At 39.0% G+C, this 26,730-nt stretch overlaps 1 protein-coding gene across 16 annotated transcripts in view; it reads right to left on the reverse strand.

Moving 5' to 3' along the window:
• The window catches only part of LOC138743288 (protein Jade-1-like), a 199,850-nt gene extending 173,621 nt beyond the window's left edge, over positions 1–26,229 (reverse strand). For 15 of the 16 annotated variants that reach the window (XM_069898402.1, XM_069898377.1, XM_069898381.1 and 12 more), the window contains exons 1-3: positions 26,097–26,229; positions 19,731–19,805; positions 17,439–17,524 (exon numbers count right to left, since the gene is read on the reverse strand). In XM_069898402.1, the coding sequence (XP_069754503.1) occupies positions 17,439–17,524; positions 19,731–19,797 (153 nt within the window). In that variant the 5' untranslated portion in view covers positions 19,798–19,805; positions 26,097–26,229. Of the gene's footprint in view, positions 1–17,438; positions 17,525–19,730; positions 19,806–26,096 lie in introns of those variants that run through there. The other variant, XM_069898388.1, reaches the window with a different exon arrangement.
• Positions 26,230–26,730: the final 501 nt, after the last annotated feature.

The raw sequence follows: 26,730 nt of genomic DNA on the forward strand, positions 1-26,730 counted from the left end.
TATCTCTGTGTCAATTTTGAGAAACAAGCTTTTCACAAACATTTTACAAACTCACCAACTCCCTCTACTACATTTCATCACACCCAGTCCCCTGCAAGGATTCTGTTCTCCATTTCTGCTGCATCTGTTCCAAAGATGAAGTCTTCCAGTCCACATAATCTGAAATGTCCATCTTCTTCTACAAAAGTGGCTTCCCCTACACCATCATCAACTCAGCCCTCATCCACATCTCCATTTTCTGCACATCTGTCCTGGCTACCTCTGTCCCCAGACGTAACAAGCACAGGATTCCCCTTTCCTTACCTACCACTCTACCAGCCTTTGCATCCAACGCATTATCCTCCGAAATTTCCGACACCAGAATCCCACCACTAGATACATCTTCCCCTTTCTGACTTCTGGAGGGACTGCTCCCTCTGTGACTCCCTTGTCCACTCATCCCTCCCCAGCACCTTCCCATGTGGCTGCAGGTCATGCCACATGTGTGCCCACACCACCATTTGGGGCTCCAAACAGTCGGTTCAAGTGAAGCAACATTTCATTTGTGTATCCCCAGGAGTAACCTACTGTATCCGGAGCTCCCTTTGTGGCCTCTACATCGAAGAGGCTGGGAGATCAGTTCACTGAGCACTTTTGCTCTGTCCAAATCAGTGACAGGGATCTCCCAGTGGTCAACCACTTCAATTCTGCACCCCACTCCCATGCTTGCAGGTCTATCCATGGCCTCATGTGCTATCCAACCAAGGCCACCCACAAATTGGAGGAACAACACTTGATTTTCCATCTGGGCGCTCCCCAACTGGATGGTATTAACATCAACTTCTCTGGTTTCTGCTAGCCTACTCTCCGTTCTCCCTGCTTTCCCTTTCCTCCAGCTCTCCACCCTTTTCCCTCTCCATTCACAATCATTCCTCCTCCCTCTGCTTGCTGGTGTGCCCTCCCTCCATTATCCACCCATTAACTCTAGCCTTTAGGACCAAGTTCCTTTCCCCTCCCCCCCCAACCACCATTTTGCTTGGGTGCATGCCAACATTTTTTCATACCTTAATGAAGGGCTCAAGCTTGAAATGTTGGTTATGCATTCTTCATCGTTGAGTTTCTGCAGCATTGTCTTTTAACTTCAATCACAGTGTCTGCACACTTTCATGTATTGCTTGGATACTCAGCACCTGGTGATGTCTATTAAGTGCAGACTTCATGCAGTCATTGCATGCAAGGGATTTGCCACAAATTACAAAACATGACTACTTTAATATACATACTATTGCCATGTTCCAAATATTATGGTGCCCTGAAATGGAGGAGACTATGTATCAAAAATGTTGTAATTTCAACATGGTCAAACCAGAATGTATACAAATAACCTTGAATAAAATCTGTAATGTGCACTTTATTCACATAACAATTGCTTGATTACAAATTTAAAACTATGGAGTACAAGGGCAAACAAAGAAAAAAAATGTGCCTTTGGCCCAAACATTATGGAGTGCACTGTATGTGCTTCAGGAAAAGTATCTTACTACAGCAGAGCCAATTTTGTAATGCACAATGAAGTTACCTCTGCCTTTGTAATTTCTTTTACTGCTTTCATATACGTCACAAAATTAGCACCCATCACTCACAATAGTGAGAAAACGACAGCATTTAATGTTGTTTTGAAAGTAGGCAATGTTATGCCAAATGATGATACTGAAAATGGCAATAAAGTTAAGGTATTATAAAAGTTGTAAATCACTCGAATTTCTTCCCTTCTGCTCTGAGTGACACATAGACCACTATTTTCATCAACATGATATTACTTTTTATTTAACCAATTTGCAACTTTTTTCATGGCAAGTATTTTTTATTCCTCTGATGTACTATTTATTAGACTTTGTTCCATAATTTATATTGGAACATCAACCACTCTCTTTTGTCAACAAAAAATAAAAGCCAGTTTCAAATAATAGTGATATTTTGCCAGGCAGAAGTTAATTATTTACAAAGTAATAGCTATTCTGATCTTACCACCTCTTCCCCTGTTCTCCAATGATTGTGGAGGACAAGGTGAAGAGCTTAGGGGATTTTATTTTCTTCCCATCAAACAATAATATGGAGACTGGAAATGCACTGCAAAATCCAATATACACAGCACATAAGGTTGCATGATCTGAGATAGTTACACTTTGTTAATCAACTACCAATTCATGTAACAACTACAAGTAATATAAAAAATAAAATTCTGCTCAAGTCGGTTATAATGCACATATTACGGACCACAAAAAGTTAATCATGCCTTATCCTTGTCTGCTAATAGTCTAATAGATGCATTTTAAACAGCTTGTAGAGGATTAAACACATTTTCAGAAGAAAGCTACATTTCTGGCTGCCAAGTTCAGCTCAATAGCAGCAGTGGGTTGGAGGCATCTCTGATTTCTTCTAAGGGGGAGGGTGTGACTCGACCACAAAACACTTATCTCTTCTATTGTCCAGTTTAACAAGGAGCTTTGTCTTCCTAGATTACAACTGTTAACACAAGATTTCCAAACTTTGAAAGACTACTCTTTTCCTAGGATCAAACTGGACAAACAGAATTAAAAAGTCATCTTTAATGTTCGTAATTCAGTTCCATACTATAAAGCCAGGACGAGGTCAAAATGTACACACCCATAACCCATTCAGTGCACCAGAGAAATTAGAGTGGGGTGTGGTATTATTTTGTTCTCAACATACCAGTGAATTATTTCCTTTGGGAAATCATCAAATTATTGTCACAGAATGGAGGACTGGATCATGAGACTGAGTGCAGGCCATTCACAGATTATGCTACGTAAGTCGTGTCACATCAAGACATTTATAAATCTAACCATTGGTGGACAAATAATTCTGATGCACAAATTGAAAATGAACATTTAGAACACATTCAAAACCAGCTTATTCAATAAACATCTCAGGAAGCCTTAGCTGCATTTCCTCTACCCTCTAACTCATGCTGAGAAGATACCATGTTCTCAAGCTACCACTGGTTTAACTGCATTGTGATCAATGACACCACAAAATTTCAACTGCACTGAACATTAAAATGAGGCAATATGTTTTGATTCTGCTTCGAGTGGCTCAAGGATTAAATGAGAAATTTCTATTCAATATTCCACTTGAAATAGCTGTTTTGGGTGTGTCAGTTTTGTACAGAGTGCCATTCCCCAAAGACTGACAAAGGTACTGGCTTTATCTAGAACTTGGCAGGGGGTACATGCAATTAGGAAAGACAAGGACTAGGATCTTGTAACTGTGACCAGCTCCAACTTGTGCAACAAACTCATGCTGGGATTGGACCTGATTCTGGCAGATGCACCACTATTTTACAAAATATTTAAAGAAACTCCAGCCCTTAAAATCAAGAGAATAGAAATAAACATGCCCAAGCGGGATTATGCTACCAGACATACAAGTCCATTGTGAACAAAATGGCAAGTTTTTTTCCCAAAAGGGCATAAATTTGTCAGAGATTGTATTGCAACAGCTACTTTTGTTGGAGGTCAGTCAACACTGCAAATGGAGCTATCAAGTGCAAGATGGACCAAGTGGAATCCAGCAGATTCCATGGAACCACACCCGCGGTGTTCTTTTCCTCAACCCACAATTCTACAGCATGGCCAAAATGAGAAAGCTAATCAGGGGATAATAACATGGGATAACTGAATTAATATTAAAATTTACATTTTGATATTTATATTGTCGGAAATGAGGAGGAACTACTTCTCCAAGAATAGCAAATCTGTGAAATTCTCAAAGAAGCAGTAAATGATTTCTCACTTAATACATTTATGGCACAGATAGAAGGATTTTTGCATAGTTAGGGAATTGAAGGTTGTAGGGAAAAGGTGGGTCAGTGGAGTCAAGTCCACGGATAGATCAGCTGTGATCTTAATGAATTGCAGAGCAGGTTTCATGAGCCAGATGCCTTACTCCTGCTTCTACTTCTTATGTGTTTGTGTGACTAAACTGAATTTAAAATATAAACATAAACTGCAAAGGGCAACCTTCCAGTGCTCCAAAACCTTTATACAACAAAAGCTAGAGTACAACCATGAGAGAAATTGTCAATGACAAAGGATCCAAAACTGCAAGTTTATTGTCATCTCATTGTACAAATACAACCCAACAAAATAGCGTTCTCCAGTCCTCGGTGCAAAACACGCAGACATACAATCATACATAACATACATATGCAGGTCAAGTATTCATACACACACACACATACATACATATACATATATATACATATATATATATATATATATATATATATATATTTTATATATATATATACACACAAACATTCTTCTTTGGCTTGGCTTCGCGGATGAAGATTTATGGAGGGGTAATATCCACGTCAGCTGCAGGTTCGTTTGTGGTTGACAAGTCCGATGCGGGACAGGCAGACACGGTTGCAGCGGTTGCAAGGGAAAATTGGTGGGTTGGGGTTGGGTGTTGGGTTTTTCCTCCTTCGTCTTTTGTCAGTGAGGTGGGTTCTGTGGTCTTTTTCCAAGGAGGTTGCTGACCGCCAAACTGTGAGGTGCCAAGATGCACGGTTTGAGGCGATACCAACCCACTGGCGGTGGTCAATGTGGCAGGCACCAAGAGATTTCTTTAGGCAGTCCTTGTACCTCTTCTTTGGTGCACCTCTGTCTCGGTGACCAGTGGAGAGCTCGCCATATAACACGATCTTGGGAAGGCGATGGTCCTCCATTCTGGAGACGTGACCTACCCAGCGCAGTTGGATCTTCAGCAGTGTGGATTCTATGCTGTCGGCCTCTGCCATCTCGAGTACCTCGACGTTAGGGGTGTGAGCGCTCCAATGGATGTTGAGGATGGAGCAGAGACAACGCTGGTGGAAGCGTTCTAGAAGCCGTAGGTGATGCCGGTAGAAGACCCATGATTCGGAGCCGAACAGGAGTGTGGGTATGAAAACGGCTCTGTATACACTAATCTTTGTCATACACATACATATACATATGTAATATATACATATATACATATAATATATGCATATACATATATATCACACACACACACACACACAAAACAAATAAATAAATAGATAGAAAGAAATGGCAAACATCGTTTCATGAATATGAGTGTCTCGGATGGTTAGTGTGAGCAGTTTCTTTCGTCATTCAACATTCTCACTGCCCGTGGGAAGAAGCTGTTCCGCAGCCTATGGGGCTGGCTTTGATGCTCCTGTATCTCTTTCCTGATGGGTGCAGGTGAATGATGCTACCTACAGGGTGGAAGGGGTCCTCAATGATTTTGTGCACCCTCTTGATTATAACCTTAATTTGGACCCAAAGGTGGATAAAACTGAACAAAAGACTAGCAAAAAGAACAAAATAGCCAAATTAATGGTTAAATCAATGCAGGAAATGCAATTTTTGGATATATGGAGGAAACAACACCCAAAGGAGAAGAAATACTCATATTATTTGAGTAAACATAAAACATACTCAAGGATTGACCTGTTCCTGTTGTCAGCCCATATCCAAGGGAGAGTTAGGAAAACGGAATATAAAGCTAGATTGTTATCTGATCGTTCACCCCTGTTATTAGCAATAGAACTGGAGAACATCCCACCAAGAACATATAGATGGAGATTAAACTCCATGCTACTTAAAAGACAGGAATTTAGAGAATTTATTGAACGCCAAATTAAAATGTACTTTGAAATAAATACGGAATCAGTGAAAGACAAATTTATATTATGGGATGCAATGAAAGCCTTCATTAGAGGGCAGATAATAAGTTATGTAACTAAGAAACTACAGAAAAAGAACAAGCAACAAGGGAAGATAGAACAAAAAGAGAATTGGCGGACAAAAAAAAAATGAAACTTTACAAATGTACAAGGTGAAGAAAAACATAATGAAAATAAAGCAGAAGTATTACGAGCTAGGAGAAAAAATACACAAAATACAGGCCTGGCAAGTTAAAACAGAACAAGCTAAAAGAACTGTATTGGCATCAAGGAAAAAGGACTAATAAATTACATATAACCCAACAGAGATCAATGAAAACTTTAAGGAATTCTATGAACAATTATACCGAACTGAGAACGAAGGGAAAGAAGACAAAATAGATGAGTTTTTAGCTAAAATTGAACTACCGAAATTGCAAGAAGCGGAGCAAAGCAAATTGATAAAACCATTTGAAATAGAGGAAATACATGATATATTAAAAAAGCTACCGAACAATAAAACGCCTAGAGAGGATGGACTCCCAATAGAATTCTATAAAACATTTAAAAAGTTATTAATTCCTCCTCTCCTGGAAGTAATGAACCAGATAGAAGAAACACAAAACTTGCCAGATTCATGTAAAACAGCAATAATTACAGTAATACCAAAGATGGGGAAATATCCACTAACACCAGCGTCATATAGACCAATATCTCTATTTAATTCAGATTATAAAATAATAGCAAAACTATTAGCAAACAGATTGGCCGACTGTGTACCAAAAATAGTAAAACTAGATCAAACTGGATTTATTAAGAAAAGACGAACAACGGACAATGTCTGTAAGTTCATTAACTTAATCCATGCAGTACAAGGAAATAAGATACCAACAGTGGCTGTTTTTTTAGATAGAGAAAGCCTTTGACAGGGTAGAATGGAATTATTTATTCAAAGTATTACAGATGTTCAACCTACCAGAATATATTAATTGGATTAAGGCATTATATAAGGGACCATTGGCAAAGGTGACAGTCAATGGATATGCGTCCAACCAATTTAAATTAAGTAGGTCAACTAGGCAGGGATGTCCATTATCTCCCTCACTGTGCGCTTTAGCAATAGAACCATTGGCAGAACTGATAAGAACAGAAAATAAAATAAAAGGGATAAAAAGAGAAGGAATATAAAATCAGCTTATTTGCAGATGAATCATAGTATACTTAACAGAACCAGAAATATCAATAAAAGAACTACATAAGAAATTGAAGGAATATGGAGAAATATCGGGGTACAAGATCAATGCAAATAAAAGTGAAGCGATGCCAATGAATAATGTGGGTTACACGGAATTTAGAAAAGAATCACCATTTGAATGGCAAACACAAGCAATCCGATACCTAGGTATTAGATTAGATAATAATTTAGGCCATCTATACAAATTAAATTATCAGCCATTAATGAAGAAATTACAGAATGACCTAGAACATTGGAAAGAATTGCCACTAACATTGATACGGAGGATAAATTGCATTAAAATGAATGTCTTCCCAAGGATACAATACCTATTTCAATTGTTACCAATTCCCTTAACAGAGAAATTCTTCAATGAACTAAAGAGAATAATAAGGAAATTCTTATGGAAAGGGGGGAAACAGAGGATAGCACTAGATACATTAACAGAATGGTACAAACAAGGTGGTTTGCAGTTACCAAACTTTATAAATTATTATAGACCAGCACAATTAAGATATCTATCAGATTTTTATCAAACAAGGTAAAAACCAGATTGGACCAAGATAGAGCTAGATAAAATAGGGGAGAAGGTACCAGAACATATACTTTATAAGCAGGATGAAAAACTGGTGCAATAGAGAAGTTCACCAGTACTGCACCATTTAGACAACATGTGGAAGAAGATTCACGTAGAAAGGAAAAACAATTACCAACTACTAAAATTATTATCGACACAAAATCAACTAATCCCTTTCACAATAGATAACCTTTCCTTTAGAGAATGGGAGAGAAAAGGAATTAAAAGAATAGAAAATTGTTTTTTGGGAAATAATTTATTATCATTTAAACAAATGAAGTACAAATATGGAATAACTCATGGTACAATGTTTGCATACCACCAACTGAAAACCTACTTAAGGGACAAATTGGGAAGCAGACTGAGATTACCAGAAGGAAGCAGCTTTGAATATGTGATTACAGAAAAAAACGATAATAAAAAGATTTATAACGAACATGTACATCAAGCTGCAAAAGAAGGAAAATGATTAAATAAGCTATAAACCCAAACAAAAGTGGGGAAAAGAATTAATCATAAAAATAAAAAATGAAATATGGGAAAAGTAATGCTCTGGAACTATAAAAGTATAATAAACACGAGGTTACACATGATACAATATAATTGGTTACACAGGCTATTTATATCATGCCCTAAAAGTTTAATAAATGGGATCCAACATTATCAGATAGATGTTTTCGCTGTAAGAAGGAAACGGGAACAACAGCACATGCAATTTGGGCATGTGAGAAAGTGAAAAAGTTTTGGGAAGATCTAAATTATGTATTAAATAAAATCACAAAAAGCAACATACCAAAAAATCCAGAGATCTTTCTTCTAAGTAATATAAGAAGAATTAAGCCTCAAACTGGATGAAGCGCAAAAAAGATTTATTATGATAGCCTTAGCTGCAGCAAAAAAATGTATAATGTCAACTTGGAAATCAGAAGAGAGCCTGAGAGTACAGCAATGGTACATGGAAATGAATAAATGTATTCCAATGGAAAAAATAACATATAATTTAAAAAATAAAGTCACATTATTTGAACAAATTTGGGAACTGTACATGGAACATAACAGAGAGGGCTTGCCTCGGACCTCCACCCCCTAAAATGATAAAATGAGAAGACGACAAAATGACCGGATCCAGTGTGTAAAAGTAGATGACACAATTTTCTTGTTTATTTTCATTGTGTGATGACATTTTTTAATGGGTTTATTGTTTTATATATGTTGAACCAGTACATTAATGGGTTTGGAGGGGTGTGGGAAGGAGGGAGGGAAGGTAGGGGGGGAAAAGGGGAGAAAATGCCACTGTGTATATTCAAGAGGGAAATGTTTGTGTGTATTTTGATTGATATGGTTCATAGTGTGAAAAATTTTTTAAAAATTAAAAAATGATTTTGTGCACCCTCTTCAGACAATGATCCCGGTAGGGTGAAGGAGGGAGACTCCAGAGATCCTCTCTGCCACTTTTATGGTCCTGTGGATTGACTTCTGATCCATTTCTCTGCAACATACAGTGATGCAGCCAGCCAGAATGTTCTCGATAAGAGCTCCTATAGAAGGTCGATCTTATAATTGTGGAATAAAAAGGATAAGGGATTGTTTTTGGGATCCATTTTTTTAAAACTTTTGTTCAACTGAAGAACAAGTATAATATACCAAATAATACTATTTTCACCTATTATCAATTTAAATCATATTTAAAAAGAAAGTTAGGGAGGAATTTTAAATAATCAGAACAAAGTCCATTTGAATATTTAATAACAGATACATTTATTGAAAGATTTATTCTAATATGTATATAAAATTGCAAGAGACTATCCAGAAAAAAGAATTATTTAAATCTAAATTAAGATGGAAGATTTAAATATTCAGGAGGAAGTATGGTCAAAATTATGCTATGAAAATGTAACTAATACAATTAATGTTAGCTATCAAACAGTACAGTTTAATTTTTTTACATCAATTATATTATATTCCATATAAATTACATGGAATTAATTCAAATTACTCTGATCAATGTTTTAGATATAACAAAGAAGTAGGATCCTTTCTGCATGCAGTCTGGCAATGTGAAAAGGTAGATAAGTTTTGGAAAGATGTACATATTTTATTGGGACAAGCTTTGAAGACACAGATTTTGAAGAAACCCAGAATATTACTATTGGGAGATATTTTTCAATTGAAGTTGGATACTTATCAGAAGTAGTTTTTAAGTGTAGTAATAGGAAGAAAATGTACAGCTGTAACATGGAAATCGGGTGATATTATGCGGTTGAATAGATGGTGAATGGAATTATTAAACTGTATCTTTTTCTTCTTCTTTGGCTTCGTGGACGAATATTTATGGAGGGGGTATAAGTCCACGTCAGCTGCAGGCTCGTTTGTGGCTGACAAGTCCAATGCGGGACAGGCAGACACGGTTGCAGCGGTTGCAGGGGAAAATTGGTTGGTTGGGGTTGGGTGTTGGGTTTTTCCTCCTTTGTCTTTTGTCAGTGAGGTGGGCTCTGCGGTCTTCTTCAAAGGAGGTTGCTGCCCGCCGAACTGTGAGGCGCCAAGATGCACGGTTGGAGGCGATATCAGCCCACTGGTGGTGGTCAATGTGGCAGGCACCAAGAGATTTCTTTAGGCAGTCCTTGTACCTCTTCTTTGGTGCACCTCTGTCACGGTGGCCAGTGGAGAGCTCACCATATAACACGATCTTGGGAAGGCGATGGTCCTCCATTCTGGAGACGTGACCCACCCAGCGCAGCTGGATCTTCAGCAGCGTGGACTCGATGCTGTCGGCCTTTGCCATCTCGAGTACTTCGATGTTAGGGATGAAGTCGCTCCAATGAATTTTGAGGATGGAGCGGAGACAACGCTGGTGGAAGCGTTCTAGGAGCCGTAGGTGATACCGGTAGAGGACCCATGATTCGGAGCCGAACAGGAATGTGGGTACGACAATGGCTCTGTATGCGCTAATCTTTGTGAGGTTTTTCAGTTGGTTGTTTTTCCAGACTCTTTTGTGTAGTCTTCCAAAGGCGCTATTTGCCTTGGAGAGTCTGTTGTTTATCTCGTTGTCGATCCTTGCATCTGATGAAATGGTGCAGCCGAGATAGGTAAACTGGTTGACCGTTTTGAGTTTTGTGTGCCTGATGGAGATGTGGGGGGGCTGGTAGTCATGGTGAGGAGCTGGCTGATGGAGGACCTCCGTTTTCTTCAGGCTGACTTCCAGGCCAAACATTTTGGCAGTTTCCACAAAACAGGACGTCAAGCGCTGAAGAGCTGGCTCTGAATGGGCAACTAAAGCGGCATCGTCTGCAAAGAGTAGTTCACGGACAAGTTTCTCTTGTGTCTTGGTGTGAGCTTGCAGGCGCCTCAGATTGAAGAGACTGCCATCCGTGCGGTACCGGATGTAAACAGCGTCTTCATTGTTGAGGTCTTTCATGGCTTGGTTCAGCATCATGCTGAAGAAGATTGAACCAAGCCATTAAACTGTCAGAAAAATTTGATGAGATTTGGAAACCCTACATGGATTTTATTACTACGACTTTACCTACAGCATCCATCACTCCCTCACCCAACCCGCCCTAATTAGTTTAAGATTATGTAAATTTGCAATTAATCAATAAAAAGATGTACGTTTGTTAGACAGGCTTTTATTTTTCCTTTTTTTAAACCTACTTTTTTGGGGAGGGAGGGGGAGGAAAATGTGAAAATGTATTCTTTATGCGTTGTAGTTTTTATTATTCTTATCATATGGATAAAGACTGTACATATATTGATGCAATGAAAAATAAAACAAAAGGTTGATGTATTACTTATTCTTGCAATTTAAAATAAATTTAGCAGTTTCAAAAACAAGGTCGCTCTAATGGTGGCCAGTAGCTTTGCCTGCTTCAGTGCAGTCGCTATTATGTTTTACTGTCAAGTGAGGAGATGTTAAGTGGCCATGATAGGTCACTAGTTAAGTTAACTCCAAGGAACTTGGTACCCTCCAGTCTCACTGCGACAGAGTTGTTGATGTGTAGTGGAGGGTGGTCGCTCCTGGTCCTCTTGAAGTCTACAATCATTTCCTTTGTCTTGTTCTCGTTGAGGATCAAGGTGTTACTCTCGCACCATTTCCACCTCTTCTCTGTAGTGCGACTCATCGTTATTGAACTATAACAGTGTGTGATCAAATGTCCTATGATCACCTAAAGGAATATATCTAATCCTAAATGTTAAACATATTCATCAGATTACGACTTTACCTCTAATTCTAATGAAAAAAGCCCCAATGTCTCAAAATATGTTTCATCCTTGGTGACATCCAACAAAATAATCTGACAGGATTATTTTGGTCTATTTTCCATTTGGTCTTAAAGATAATAAGGGCAAGCAGCAACATTTTTTTAAAATCACAGTGATATTTTTATTGAATCTCATTAATTTCCTTAAAGATGAAGGATCTCTCAGTAACTCCAATTTTTCCAATATCCTTTGAATAAACAACAGGATGTTTAATCCACACCACTGTGGCCAAATAAGAAATACAGAATTCATAATTTGGGTCCGATGACAAATTTTAAAAAAACTTTTACTTTTGTCAGTGATCTGTACAGCGAGACCAGAGCTAATTCTGAAGTAACAGACTTGAACCCCCAAATACAAGCTGTTTCTGGATTACTGTCAGTATGTGTTATGCCCATTTTGTCGATATGACCAGTTAAATGACAAACAACACATTTTCCACATCCATTCTCAGCTTTGTGACAGATTCTTTTTTCTCCAACTCCCTGATTCAAAGATTTATCTCCAAGATCACCTACAAGCCTATTTAGTTCTACCCAATGGATACACTTCATGCCGACAATACTACACGAATTACACAAGCTATTGTTTCGTGTTCAGGCCTGTTGGCTTTTAGAATCTCCTTTAATAATTTCTGGATGATATGCACTGAACTAATGCCAAAGGGATTTAAAATGTGTTAACTATGTTACAGTAAGTCTCTTTCTTTTCACAACCGTTACAAATGTAATCATTTCAAAATGGGAAGAATTCTTCATACTGAATCACAGCTCCTTTCCTCATCTTCTTTTGATAAAATTAATATTTTACTGTCCCTTGTCAATGAATAAGTTTAGCCATATAGATAATGGTTTCCCTCACTCAGTTCAATACAAATTTGTCACATTTTCTCTCTCAAACTCTTGGGATTACTCAAATTATTTTCGTAATTAACTTTCATTCTCCACAGAAAAAAGCAACAGCACATTTTGTGTCAGAAAATCTTCAATGCATTTGAGGGAATTAGTGATCAAGCAAATTAATGTTCATGTTATAATCAGTAAACAAAAGCAATATAGAAAAGTCGCAGACAGACTATATTAAGTGCCTACTATATTTCACCATGTTTCCAGGACATTTATTAGTGCCGGTATAGACAGTGTACTGCTACTGTGACAAACTGTGTTAATGGCACCTAGTGGTAGTTATGGGTAGTTAGGTGACTAAATAGGCAAGTATCGGATAGGGGAAAAGGATTACAATACATTTTTTTCTCTTTTACAAGATTATCTACAAGATTCAGAGAGGTGTAGATCCACTGCCTTTTTCACAGGGCAGGAGTAGCAAAAACCAGAGGACGTCTGTACAAAGTGAGGTTTAGGGGAGAAATCAGGGGCAAGCTTTTTTGCACAGAGAATTATGGGAATGCCTTGCCAGGGATGGTGGTGGAGGCTGAAATATTAGGGGCATTAAAAGAGACTCTTAGGCCCGTAGACAAAAGAAAAATAGAGGGTTACAAGGTAGAAAGGGTTTAGGCTTTTTTTGGTAGGAATAGATAGGTCTGCACAACATCGAGGGCCGAATGGCCTGTACTTTGCTGTAATGTTCTCTCTCTTTAAATCAATACTTAATTTATGAGGGCTGAAGGCATTTTCTTTTCAAAAGATAAGAGCCAGGAAGTGCAGGATACCCAAGGTGGTACACTTGGGCTTCATTGCACGAGTAGCATTATTTAAATTTTGGCTGTTTCACTGAGAGTGTAGGTATAAACACAGAAATAGAATAGGAATCCAAAAGATGGAGACCAAATTAAATGGGTGAGAAACAGGAAATCAAGGAAAAAGCACCATAATGAAGGGATTCACAATCAAGAAGAATCCAGACATTAAGGCCACATGATCAAAGGATCCAAGAAGCAATCGTGGAGGGGCAACCATAGGTAGAATGAACCAAGGAACACTGAACCAAGGTAATTACCAACGACAATCACCTTAATTTTACAAATTATAAAGTTGTAAATAACACTCGACAATGAAGATTTTGCTTTCTTTGGATATATTTTATGGATTTTGAGCTGCTGATCATGAAAAGCACCTTAATCTTTTCCGATCACGCACTGTCTTTTTTAGATATAACCTATTTTTGTGATTTACTGTCATATTTTAAGTCTATTTGTAGCATTCAAAATAATGAGGTGTAACATATCAATGAAAATTAATTTTCTGCATTCACACTTGGACTTCTTCCCTGCTCATCTTGGTGCAGTCAGTGACGAACACGGTGAAAGGTTTCACCAGGACATGACAATGGAAAAGCGGTATCAGGGCAACTGGAATCCATCAATGCTAGCCAACTATTGCTGAACTCTGACACGAGATGCATCAGACGCTGAGTACAAATGAAAATCGGAGGCAAAACATTTTGAGGTCAGTTGAACTAATGCAAGGTGTCTGCATAATTATGTGATTAAACATGCTAAATTCAATAAAATTTAATGTTTTACATCTTCCTATGGGCAGTACACTGGGATTCATTGGTCATGTGATGTGCTGATGGCTGGCTCCACCCCTATCTGCTCAGATATACAACCCTTGTTTCCTGCCTAAACCTGTGAAACCCTACCCATAGTTGTAAGCTAATAAAAGCATTTGTTCTCCATCCAATCGTGAGAGCTTTTATTTCCATTACACTATGTGATGCAGCAAATCTGAAATTATCTTTGTGTTCAGCTTGAAGTTGTCGATCATAACCCCCAATTTCTTATCAGGAAGAAAATCTTTTGGAAAAAAATTGTTGTCCAGTTTAACTGAACAAACACACCAATTGCTTCAAGGGACATTAGAGATGGGCATTTAAAATGTGAGCCATTCCAATGACAATGCTTATATCTTATTATTTTTGCTCATGCCCAAGTGCATGGCCAACACTGGTGTCTTTCCAATCAAAAACAGTGGCATGTTAATATTAAACAGGATCAGGATGACCAGACTACAGGTGCAGCCTCCTCCCATTGTCACATTCTGTCCCTGCAAATAGTTCTGCAGTCTATAAATCCACTTCACACAGCAATTTGTTTGTGTGCTCGAGGTTCTGAGTGTATGCACTACAGGAGGTATCCTGTACTATCATCTCTGCAACCATTACATGGAAAAGATAAAATCTCTGGGGTTTCATGCACATTATTAAGTGTTGTTTTTTAAAATACATAGTATGAAAGACAGGCTATGCAAAATTATTTTCCCTCATGACAATGCAAGGAGGTTATATGATATATTTCTGCACTGCATCATAGAATTTCTACTGTACATATGAGCAGGAATAACATATTTTACACAAATTTTTCAGAATTATCCTTAAGTGGAAACTGCTATTAATTTGCTTTTAAAATCTAGCAATTATTTGTTGATATTACATATACCATTTTGCTACTTTGCCTTTTTTTTAATAAAAAAAGAGATGCTGAGTAAGTACCTTTGCACCACTTCCTGTGGTGCACAGTCAACTGAACATCACACACCCAAATAGAGAAAAAGCATTCTCTTAACCCAAAACATCCAAGTCAACAAATCTAAAGCAGTTTAGAGACTAGAGGTAAACTTGCTCTTTGCTGAAAAAAAATGTGGAAAAGCTTGACAAACCTGGTGCAAAATGGACAGCTGATATGCTGTTGCAAGGGCCAATTTTAATCACCAAATATTATTCAAAATTGCAGCAAAAGCTCTTCCTCTGCTGAGGTGTAAAAGATCATCCAAGGATAACTTTATTAATATGAAATAATGATATTATCTGCTCAAGACATCGAGACATAGAACAAAAGTTGCAGAAAATGTTTTTTTTAAACATGTTAAGTATCAGGCATATGCATTGTAATATTTTTTAAAAATAAAATCGCCAAGAATGTTGTAGAGAATTATGCATAAATTCAATACTACATTACTATCCAAATTGTTAATATAGATAACAACTTTGGACCCAGCACCAATCCCTCCAGTACACCAGTGGTCACAGATCTCAAATAGGAAAAGCAGCCCTCCATTATCATTCTGTCTCCTTGCACTCATCCAGTTTTGAATTTCCTTGCTAAAGACCACATATATAACATCCACCACCCTGCCCTCATCAATGATCTTGATCAGATTTGTGAGAAACAATCTTCCACACACAAATTCATGCTTACTTCCGCTAATTAGTTCCTGCCTATTCAAAGCAACAAACCATCTGCCCAAGGAACTAATAGAGTTATGGTCACTGGTCCCAAGTGCTCCCCAATTGACACATTGTCATCTCTTTCCCCAAAAGGATACCTAGGGTTACAAACTCTCTTATAAGTCTTTCAATATATTGATTTAGGAGGTTTTCTTGGACACACTTAACAAATTCACTGTCCAAACCCTCTGCACTATGGATGATCCAGTAACTACTAGTGAAGTTAAAATTTCCCACCAATACTGTTGTTATAGCTGGCTGCAATTTCAATCTCCTTACAGATCAGCTTCTCCAATCTTGATGACAATGAGGGAGCCTATAATACAGCCCCATTAAGAGATCATTACCTTCCCACTTCCAAATTCTACCCATATAGCATCACCAAGAGGATCTTCCCTAATCACTGTTAATAGGTCTTCTCTCATCAAAAAGGCAACCCACAGCTCAACCCCACTTCCTCTATTACCTACTCTTTCATCACACCTGTTGCATCTGTTCTCTTGGTCTGAATTGTCAGTCTTGCCATTCTCTCAGCCATGTTTCTGTTCACATTTGGTGGTCTAGTAGACAGTAAAGATAATCTAAAATTATAACAGGTGCTATATGAGCTAAAAATGTGGGCCAAGGAATGGCAGTTGGAATTTAACTTGGGGGAAGTACAAAGTGTTGCATTTTGATAATGATAAAACAGGACAGGAATGGTTGGAGAATGTTGTAGAGCAGAGTCCTGGGGGTACTAGTACACAATTCCATAAAAGTGGCAATGCAAGTGAACAGGATGGTGAAGATGACACTCGGTATGCTTGTCTTCATCGGTAAGGGCTTGAATTAAAAGGAGGGTCTGGATAGACAAGGACTTTTCCCCCTGGAACAAAGGAGGCCAAAGGGAGACCGAAGAGGCTTATAAAATCAAGAGGAGGAACGATCAGGTAAATAGTTATAATATTTTTATCTTAGGTAGTGGGTCGTAAGACTAGAGGCCATAGATTAAAGGTGCAAAGCAAACAAATTAGTGGAGATGCGAGGAGCCTAGCTGCCAGATGGAATGGGAGAGGCAGAGACAACTGTAATGTTCAAAAGACATTTCAATATCTTGGATAGCAAAGGTTTAAAGGAATATGGACCAAAGGCAGGCAAATTGAACTAGCCTGGTCGCCATGAACAAGTTGGGCCAAAGGCCTTGATCTGTGCTGTAGAACTCTGATCCCATAGGACTATGCTAATTAGACCCAACCCCAACCAACCAATTTTCTCCTGCAGCCGCTGCAACCGTGTCTGCCTGTCCCGCATCGGACTTGTCAGCCACAAACGAGCCTGCAGCTGACGTGGACTTTTACCCCCTCCATAAATCTTCGTCCACGAAGCCAAGCCAAAGAAGAAAGAGTATTGGTGATACACAAAACATCCATGCCCGACAATTGTGCTAAAAGGCTTTTGTAAAAACAACAATCATGGAAAAAAACCCAAACCTCTGAAGGTTTCTTCTCTTCCTGCCTTGTCCAAGGATGTTTGGTCATTGTTGATTTTGAACCTCGAGACCATAGTGTTATGTGACCTTGGCAAAGGAGGGCAGAGAAAAATAGTAAGCTGCTGGTATTCACAATGAAAGGATTTCCCACAAGGAGCATATACAATTAACTTATCTATTTGCAATAATGGAAGCAATTCAAACCAATTGATTTAGAAAATGTTAAAGGTACATTTTTAAAAAGACACACTCAAATGACTTTTGTTAGTCACACTCCAATGAAAAATTGTGAGAATTGCCAGCACCATCAAGAGAATGTTTGCCTGATTAATGATGGTACATACAGCCATACAACAGGAGAATCTGAGAATGTGTTTGGGATTATATCCTTTCCCAGAGTTCACTTCTCATTTCATGGACAAAATGTTTGGTGGTGACCTAGTCCATGATTTCTGTCTACATTCTGCATGTCATCACAAGGTTATGAGGCAGAGGCCTGATTTTCCTTCTTCTCATTAAGGCATAGCATGATCTCCAACAGCTCATCATGTTCCAGAGATTCTTTCCAAAAACACAAGCTAAAGCAGTGGTCTCACTCAGTGCCTTGGAATGTCAACTCAGTGAATTGAGCCATCATTTTCTAACAGCTTTCAGTTACAGTGTCAACCTCTAACTGAAAGACACATTACATGTGGTTTGCTTTGGTGTTAACTTCATAAAGTTAAAGGTAATATTGACAATCCAGTTTTCTTTATTGCCAGGACATGCAGTGTTGATGAAGTTTAAACCATGGCTTGACAAATTAATGCTGTCCTTGTATGGTACAACAATAAATTCTGAGACATAGGATTAATTAACATTTGAAAAGGCAAAGATTAATTTTTAAAAAAAGCATGATTTTGCCAGAGGGGAGATCATTTCCAACCAATATGATTGAATTTTCTTTGCAGAGCTAACACAATGTATTGATAATAGTGAAGTAATTGGTGAAATATTTGCAATTGGGACTTCACTAAAGCTTCTGATGATCTCCCACATGGGAGACTGCTCCAGAAATTTATTGCACCTACAATCCAGGGCACACTGAAAAACTTTATCCAAAATTGGCTTGGTCATAGGAGCAGAGGGGGATGGTGGAACAATATGCTTGTGATTGGAAGCTTGCGACCAAGGAGCTACCACAGGGATTGGTGCTGAGGCCCTTACTGTCTCTTACAGATATCAAGAACATTGTAGTGAATGCTTAAGTTATAATTAGTAAGGTCACAGATGACAGAACAATTGATGGTGTTGTTAAAAGTGAGCATTGTCTTAGGCTAGAGGAGAATATTAACATGGTTAAGATGGAGAGAGCAATGGCAACTGGAAATTAATCTAGATAAGTGTGAGGAGATACAGTTTGGAAAGATTAAGAAGGAAGTGCACAATGAATAGCAAGGCCCTAAGAAATACTGAGGAACATTAGTCCAAAATGCCCAAGGATCTCTAAAGGTGATAATACAAGCAGATAGAGTGGTTAAAAGGCACATGGGATTACTTCTCTTCATTGAATGGTGCCTGGAATGTAATAGCAGGGTGGTTATGGTACCAATTTTTAAAACATTGGTTGGGCCACAGATCAAGAACTGTGTGCAATTCTGGTTGCAATGTTAAAGGAGAGGCACGATTGAACTGGAGAGGGTGCACTGGAGTTTCACCAGCATATTTCCTAGAATGGAGTATTTCACTTCAAAAAAGACTGAATAGATCGATGGGGGTAGATTTTCCTTGGAGTCAAAATGGCTGGGGGCGGGGGTGGGGAGTGACCTAACAGAGGTATTCAAAAATTCTAAGTTGCATCGGAAGACAGGTAGTGAGAAACTTTTCCTCATGGCTGAGGTATATAAAATTAGATGGCATACATTGAGGCGAGGAAAAGAAAGAGTTTTGAGGAGACCTGAAAAAGAATCTTCAGGCAGAGGGTAGTTGGAACCTGGAACACACTGCCTGAGGGAATGGTGGAGGCAGACACTCCCACAGTATTTAACACTTGAATTACCAAGTTATAGAAGACTACAGGCCAAATGCCAAATTGGGATTAGTACAGATGGGATCTCATTGATCAGGATGGACATGATGGGATGCTTATTAGGACTCCACGAGGTCATACCAAGAATCATTATATGATTATGATTTTATTAAACAACCCTATAAAGGCTTGTTGGATGGAAAAAAGAACAAAAATTTTTGAACAACCAAACATTCTACTCCAAATCATTAAATGAAAATCATATTCCTGGATTGAGGATCTTACTGTCAGTCGTGTCCGAGTCCTCACTACTGATGGAAAATTTCCTCCGTTTCATTATTTCATTATCCATCCGAAGATCTGCAGAAACACAAACAATCTCAATGATTTACATGTGAAGCATGCAAGATTTACCAAAATTACAAATTTTAGGTTAAAACCCAAATTGAAAGAGCATACACAAGAGAGCTCCATTTTGTCAGTGGAAACATGCTTCACATCCTGATTCACCCCAGTACAGGCAGAAGGGTAGAAAATGGACAAAACCAGCCTACCAGCTTTCAGATACCCGAGGCCAGGATTCAGCTCTCTCAGAATCTAATGACTATCACGAGACATGCTTATATGACCCAGGAGCCAATGGTGCAAGAGAACAGCAGTACTTTCCAGGGACTTTGGTTTATTCCCTCAATGTGCCATTCAAAAGACAAAGTGGCAGATAGCTGGCTAGGTGATCTTTCAAGAGATGCACACTACAGCTTACCAGGATCAAGGCAGCAGGAAAAGTACCACACTATCAGGAGCTTTTGGTACCTTATCAGTCACAAAAAGCATTTCATAACTTTGACTCCCAGGATCTACCTTGGGGAAGAACTATTACAAGCAAAGGACACTTCTGGGCCAGGGTTAGAGAAGGGTTACAGAAGTAGTGTAAGTAAATTAAACAGATGAAATATCATAAGGCATAGCCTCTCCAATAAACTCTTAATTAAACTCACCAACAATCAATTCTACAGACAGTTTTTACTCTAGAACTCATTGATCCCTAAACTATCATTTTGTTTCCAGATTAAGTCAAAACCTCTAGCTGAAAATTAAATTCAAATATTTACCACTCAGAATAGATAAGGAAAGAGATGCATTCACCTGTTGCTTTCAATGGAGACATGGAAAGATATAGAAGACAGTCAGCTTGTACTCATTCTGGTGTCAAATCACAAAGGACTGCCGGGCCAATTAGGAGCAAAGACTGAAGATGTCAAGAGATTTCAGGACATGTAGTGCATTGAAGTTATTACTGTAGCATCAGTGGCACCCTCTCGACCAAGTTATTCTCAAAATCCACTTAACATTTCAAAGCAGCAGTTTTTCTTTTTCAGTCACCTCCAAATTAATATCTTTCTGAAGAGCAAAATCCTTCAAGAAACATTAAGGAACAATTTGCACGATGACCTTTGGTGGCATATTGAGAGCATGATCTATCAACGCACCAATGGTGGCCCTAGTGAATGCCTAAATGATAACTTTGGCACAGGAATGTACATCATGGTGTACCTTACTTGCTGTTGTTGTTACCTATAGTCAGTTCATTACTTCATGCTGTATAAAATCACCCACAATCTTAATTATTATTTATGAAAAGCTCAAGACAAGCAGAATTGCTGAAAACATGGACATCAAAGGAACTTCTAGTATTCACGCAGGAGATTATTCAAATTTTCATGCAGAATGAGTACAGGTACACGATCCTTTATCTGGACACCTAAAATCCGGAAAGCTCCAAAATCTGGCAAGTGGGGACCATGGGTCGGGGGAGGCGGCCGAGCGGCCGGCGGTTGTGGGAGGCGGCCGAGGGACCGGCGGTTGGGGGAGGCGGCCGGGTGGCCGAGGGAACGCGAGCGGGGAGGCGGCTGGGTGGCCAAGAGACGGGCGGTCGGGGCAGGCAGCTGGGAGGCCGAGGGACCGGCGGTCGGGGCAGGCGGCTGGGAGGCCGAGGGACTGGTGGTCGGGGCAGGCGGCTGGGAGGCCAAGGGACCGGCGGCCAGGCGGCTGCAGGAGACGGCTGAGGGACCGGCAGTCTAGGGAGACAGCCGTTGAGGGAGACTGCCGGGTGACCGGAAGGGGGTGGGGGTAGATAGGCAGCACAATTCGGATGGGCTTTCCGAAATCAGGAAAAATCCAAAATTCAGAACACACTGTCCCCCAAGTGTTCCGGATAAAGGATCGTGTACCTGTACTATGATCTATTTCGTTCCATCATGTATTGAGGAGGATCCTGCCTGAAGTTGCAGAATACATCAGAAAATTCATCATCATCCTTCATCTGTCTACAATATCATGCATCTCATAACCCTTATTAACACATCCATCACAAACCAAATACTCTACAGTCTCCATCAGCCGATTCTTTTTTTTGATCTTCCTTACTAAGACTATTCATCTCCAATAAGTTCCTTGCTTAAGTGGAGTTAAGAGACCAGCTGAGGGAACCTGAACAACTTTTATTACTTGGGTCACTTCAACTTCAGTCAATAAGTTACATACACAGATGATCATTGTGTACATGCACAATTAGAGCCTGTACAACAAATCATAACCCCTCAATTGAAGCATCCAGAATGCCAATTTGATGTTGCCATACACCACTCACAGACAATTAAGATCCTGACAATCCACGGTCCCAAAATCCATCTGTCAGTAAGGATAACCACCAATTCCAATATACCAGCATTGTCTTCAAATGCCTGAAAGTTCAAAGTCCAACACCTCAAACCTTGCAACAAACTCAATCAGGATTTATTGTCATGAACAAGCCCTGAAATTCGATGTTTGCAGCAGCATCAGAATGTAAACATTCACAGTATAAACCATCTTACGATATTACCATATAAAAGAAAAGTCCACGAAAAGTAAGGCAGTGTCTTTGGTTCATTGATTATTCAGGAATCTATGGCAGCGGGGAAGAAGCTGTCCTTGTGTCATTGAGTCCTGTACCTTTTTCCTTATGGTAGGAAAGTGAAGAGGGTGTGGCCTGGATGGTGGGGGTCTTTGAGGTTAGAGGCTGCTTTTTTAAGACACTGCCTCATGTAGATGTCCTTGATGGAGTGAAGTCTGGTGCCTGTGATGTCACAGGCCGAGTTAACAACCCTCTGGAGTTTATTCTTGTCCTGAGAGTTGACACCTCCATACCAGACAGTGATGCAGCCAGCCAGAATCCTCTCCATGATACACCTGTAGAAGTTTATGAGAGTCTTCGGTGACATACAGAATCTCCTCAAACACCTCAGAGTCTAGCCACTGGTGAGCCTTTTTTGTGATTGCATCAACATGGAGGCTGCAGGACAGATCCTCAGAGATGCTAACACCCAGGAATTTGAAGTTCTTGACCTGCTCTTCTACTGAGCCCTTGACAAGGACTGGGTTATGTTCCCAACTTCCACAATCATCTCCTTAGTTTTGATGATGTTGAGTGCAAGGTTGATGTCTTTACACCATTCAACAAGCTATCTATCTCCCTCCTGCACACTTCCTCAAGGCAGTTTATGATTCTGCTGTCAACTGTGGTGTCATCAGCAAACTTGCAGATTGCATTGGAATTGTACCTGGCCACACAGTCATGGATGTAAAACAAGTCGAGCAGTGAGCTAAGCACGCATCCTTGGGGTCTTCCATGATCTTCCAAGCACCAGGGCATCCCATAACCTCCAATGCACTTTGCAGACCTTTAAAAGTAGTACCTCAATTCACTTCTGCAAAATCCTCCAATTCCAATGTGCAGTGCATCAAAGTTCTGATCATACTCAACCAACGCAAATAGGCATACTTGGCACCAGCTTCCATTCCATTCTGAGCCAGTGATTCACAGGAGAGAGATGCTTCAAGGATATCCTCAGAACATCCTTGGAAAAAATGGCACTGAGCAATGTCTGACAGGAGCACGTGGAGGCCAAGTCTAAACAAGAGGACTAGATAATCATTCAAACAATCCACACATCCATCCCTGTTAGAGCCCACTTGCCGTACCTGTGGCAGAGTCAGCTAAAATGCACAGGACTCTTCATTCCCTAAGAACTGGAGTGGAAACAAATCATTCTTAACCTCATGTGCCCCCCCACCCACCGAAGAATGAGCACATAAGAGAATATGATTGTTCGATCACATTGATCCTGTGCCAAACAGTCTAAAAAGTGTACGTTAATTGAAACTGCAACTATTGATGACACTTGGTTGATATTACATATCTCTTTTGGCTGTCTAGTGACACAAGGTGAGCATTATCAAGTCCCACACCTGGATGGAATGTTATCTGGAAAATGACCTCCTCTACAAATCTTTAGAAATAGGTGACCGATTCAGTGATGACTTTTTTCACAGATTAGTTTTCAAAAATAAATCATATGAAGGTTTAATTGGCGACATTCAAGAAGGGTTAATGATCCTAATTTGAAGATGGTATCTTCTTTACTATTGTTTTACATTTCTTTCCTCCATTTTGTACTGATATTGCCCTCTCCTTGAATGGAGAGCAAAGGTTTGCATGAATTGGGTTCAGAAACTCTTGCTAAAATTGAAGGCCTAATCATGTGGCTCCTCAACAATTGATTCTACAACAGTTGGTGGATTATTCAATTCCAGCTTTTTGGTGCTTTATTTTTTTTTTCTAACTTACTTGATTCAGAACCATTTCCTTCTTGAGTTTCTCGACTTATGTTGACACCAGAGGCCAACCACAGAGATGATCAAATTGCATGGAGCCTCTGGATCCCCAATGAATAATTAACTGCATCAAAATAAGTTGTCAGTACTTCTTGAACAGCAATCACAGCCAAATTTTCTCACTGGATGCTCACCATCTCCTGATGATGGGAATAATGCTGCATCCATAATCAATGTAATCCACAATTACAGTTGGCCACAAAGTAGATCTTCACCAAACTTGGCTGATGTCCCCAAGTGTCTTCTTCAAAAACTATGATGAAACTTTCACAAACATGCAATGTTGTTGCTCAATTGTCACAGGCTGCTTCTATTGCACTTGTGGTATTTTGACAGAAAGATCCAGACTGCGTAATCAGTAGTTCTGCAAGGTCAGTACATTTCACAGAAATGCTCTAAACATGTGGAGATGGATCGTTTGAATCCGTAAATGACTCCTGCACTAATCTTGTAGTTTACACAAAATCCCATGTCCATGATCCTCTACCATTACCCATTCTTGAATTTCAAATTGTGTCTTTTTTGTTGGTATTAAGTTCTATTCCCATTATCCACCATCAATCGTGACACAGTAGCGACCATGAAAACACATTTTCTGCATTTGCGTGTAAACTGCCAGGATGTACAAAATGCATTGTTTAAACATCCATGCTAATATTAAGATAGGAGATCTGATTCTTTGTGTCATTAATTATAACTATGCAATAATCTTTCTTAACCACGGTAAATAATTCTGGGTGACTGTAATAATCTAGATATGTTACCTGTATTGTAATTACAGCTAGGAACTAATATCAATTCAACTGTGCTAAACAATTCTAGTCCTCAACTTCAGAAACTTTTCCTACTAAGGAGTCCCCAATTTTCCCTCAGGCACCATAGAGTAAAATAACTGACAACTGCTATTGCCTGAAAAATCCAATAGAGGAATTGAGAGGATGATATATAACCATATAACCACTTACAGCACAGAACAGGCCAGTTCGGCCCTACTAGTCCATGCCATAGCAAATCCCCACCCTCCTAGTCCCACTGACCAGCACCCGGTCCATGTTGCTTCCCCAAATATCTTCTTTCAAACTACATGCTCCTTCATAGATCCACCCAGCTCTGAGATGCTACAAAGATTTAATTGCTTCTTTCACTCATTGTATCCTTAGTAGGTATTTACCATTCCAATCTAGAGAATACTTTTTTTTCTATTTCCTTCTACCAATCCACAATAATCCATAGTGCAAGTTCGTAAAGCAACATTTACCAAAGGAAATCTGCAATGTGTTCACTCCAGATGTATAATGATACAATGAATTATTTTAATTTTTTTAAAAAATATTAAATTACTGTTGCCCAGTTTGTAATTTTTTAGAAGCAAATATACACTATTGGTCTTATGGATAAAGATGACCAAGCAATAAAATTTACAGTTCAATGAAATCTTAAAGATAAACATTGGAGACTATGTTACACTTCATTTTGGAATCTCTGTTATCAAGCAAACATCTCTTGCCTGAAATCCTGCAAGCTTGCAGTTTATTCTTTTAAAAAGTTGAAGTTCAGTGGTACAGCTATCCTGGACAAAAAGAACATAGAAGTCATACATATGAAATTCCATTTGCAACCTACCTCATCTCAAATCTCAGTCATGGGTTGAGGAAAAGTATAGAGAAAGAGCTTTGCACTGTGGAAACTCTCATCCCAACTTCTGAAATGTGGGTCAAGGTTCAACAGATTACCAAAAAAAATGTTCCCTGAATGCCACAAAGTGATGAAGAGAACAGCAATCAAAGATAATCATGGCTGGAGGTAATAAATGTTAACATTGTTACATAATTTTCTGGAGACCAACGTGGACCAGAAGAATCATCTCGCAATGCCATACAGCAAGAATTGTAATTAATAATTTTTTTTAAAAAAGGAATCATATGGAGTGCTTACCTCCTGATACAATCTTCAGGTCTTTTCAAATTATGTGTCTGTTTTCCCAGATTATTTGCCCAGTAGCCACATTTTGTGTTGTGAATAGTAACAGCATTTCTGACTAATCAGATGCTTCCACGTACGTTAAAACATCTAAATATGAACAGAAGATTACAAAATGATCTACCTTCAAAAACAAAACAGTGCAAAAAATGTAGGCAGTCAAACCAACACAAATGCAAGTGATTTCAAAATGTCTTTCATAGTAGAGAAAAAAAACAATTTTCTTATTTTACGGTGTCTTTTCACAGAAACGGAATGAGTTATGTAAAAGCACAAAACAAGTGGGAACAGTATCCAAATCGATCCCGATGAACTGAGCATACTCATATCACTTAGCTTTAATATCTCTGGAGTCAAGGTTGGGGCAATTGTGAACTAGTTTTCAATGCTCACGACACAAAACTCTATGTATCAGTACTATGTCACAATTTTCACAAATGGACAAAAGTAATGGAGGTCAAGGAAATGGAAATAATGTCCCTATGGACAGGTATGTGATGCTATAAACTGGGTTTTAAATTCAAGGATGAGGAGAAAATTATTTTAAAAATTACACAGATTAAATAGTAGGATAGTTTGAATAAGTAGC

Source organism: Narcine bancroftii, chromosome 9 (genome assembly GCF_036971445.1).
Source record: "Narcine bancroftii isolate sNarBan1 chromosome 9, sNarBan1.hap1, whole genome shotgun sequence".
NCBI classification, from domain to species: domain Eukaryota; kingdom Metazoa; phylum Chordata; class Chondrichthyes; order Torpediniformes; family Narcinidae; genus Narcine; species Narcine bancroftii.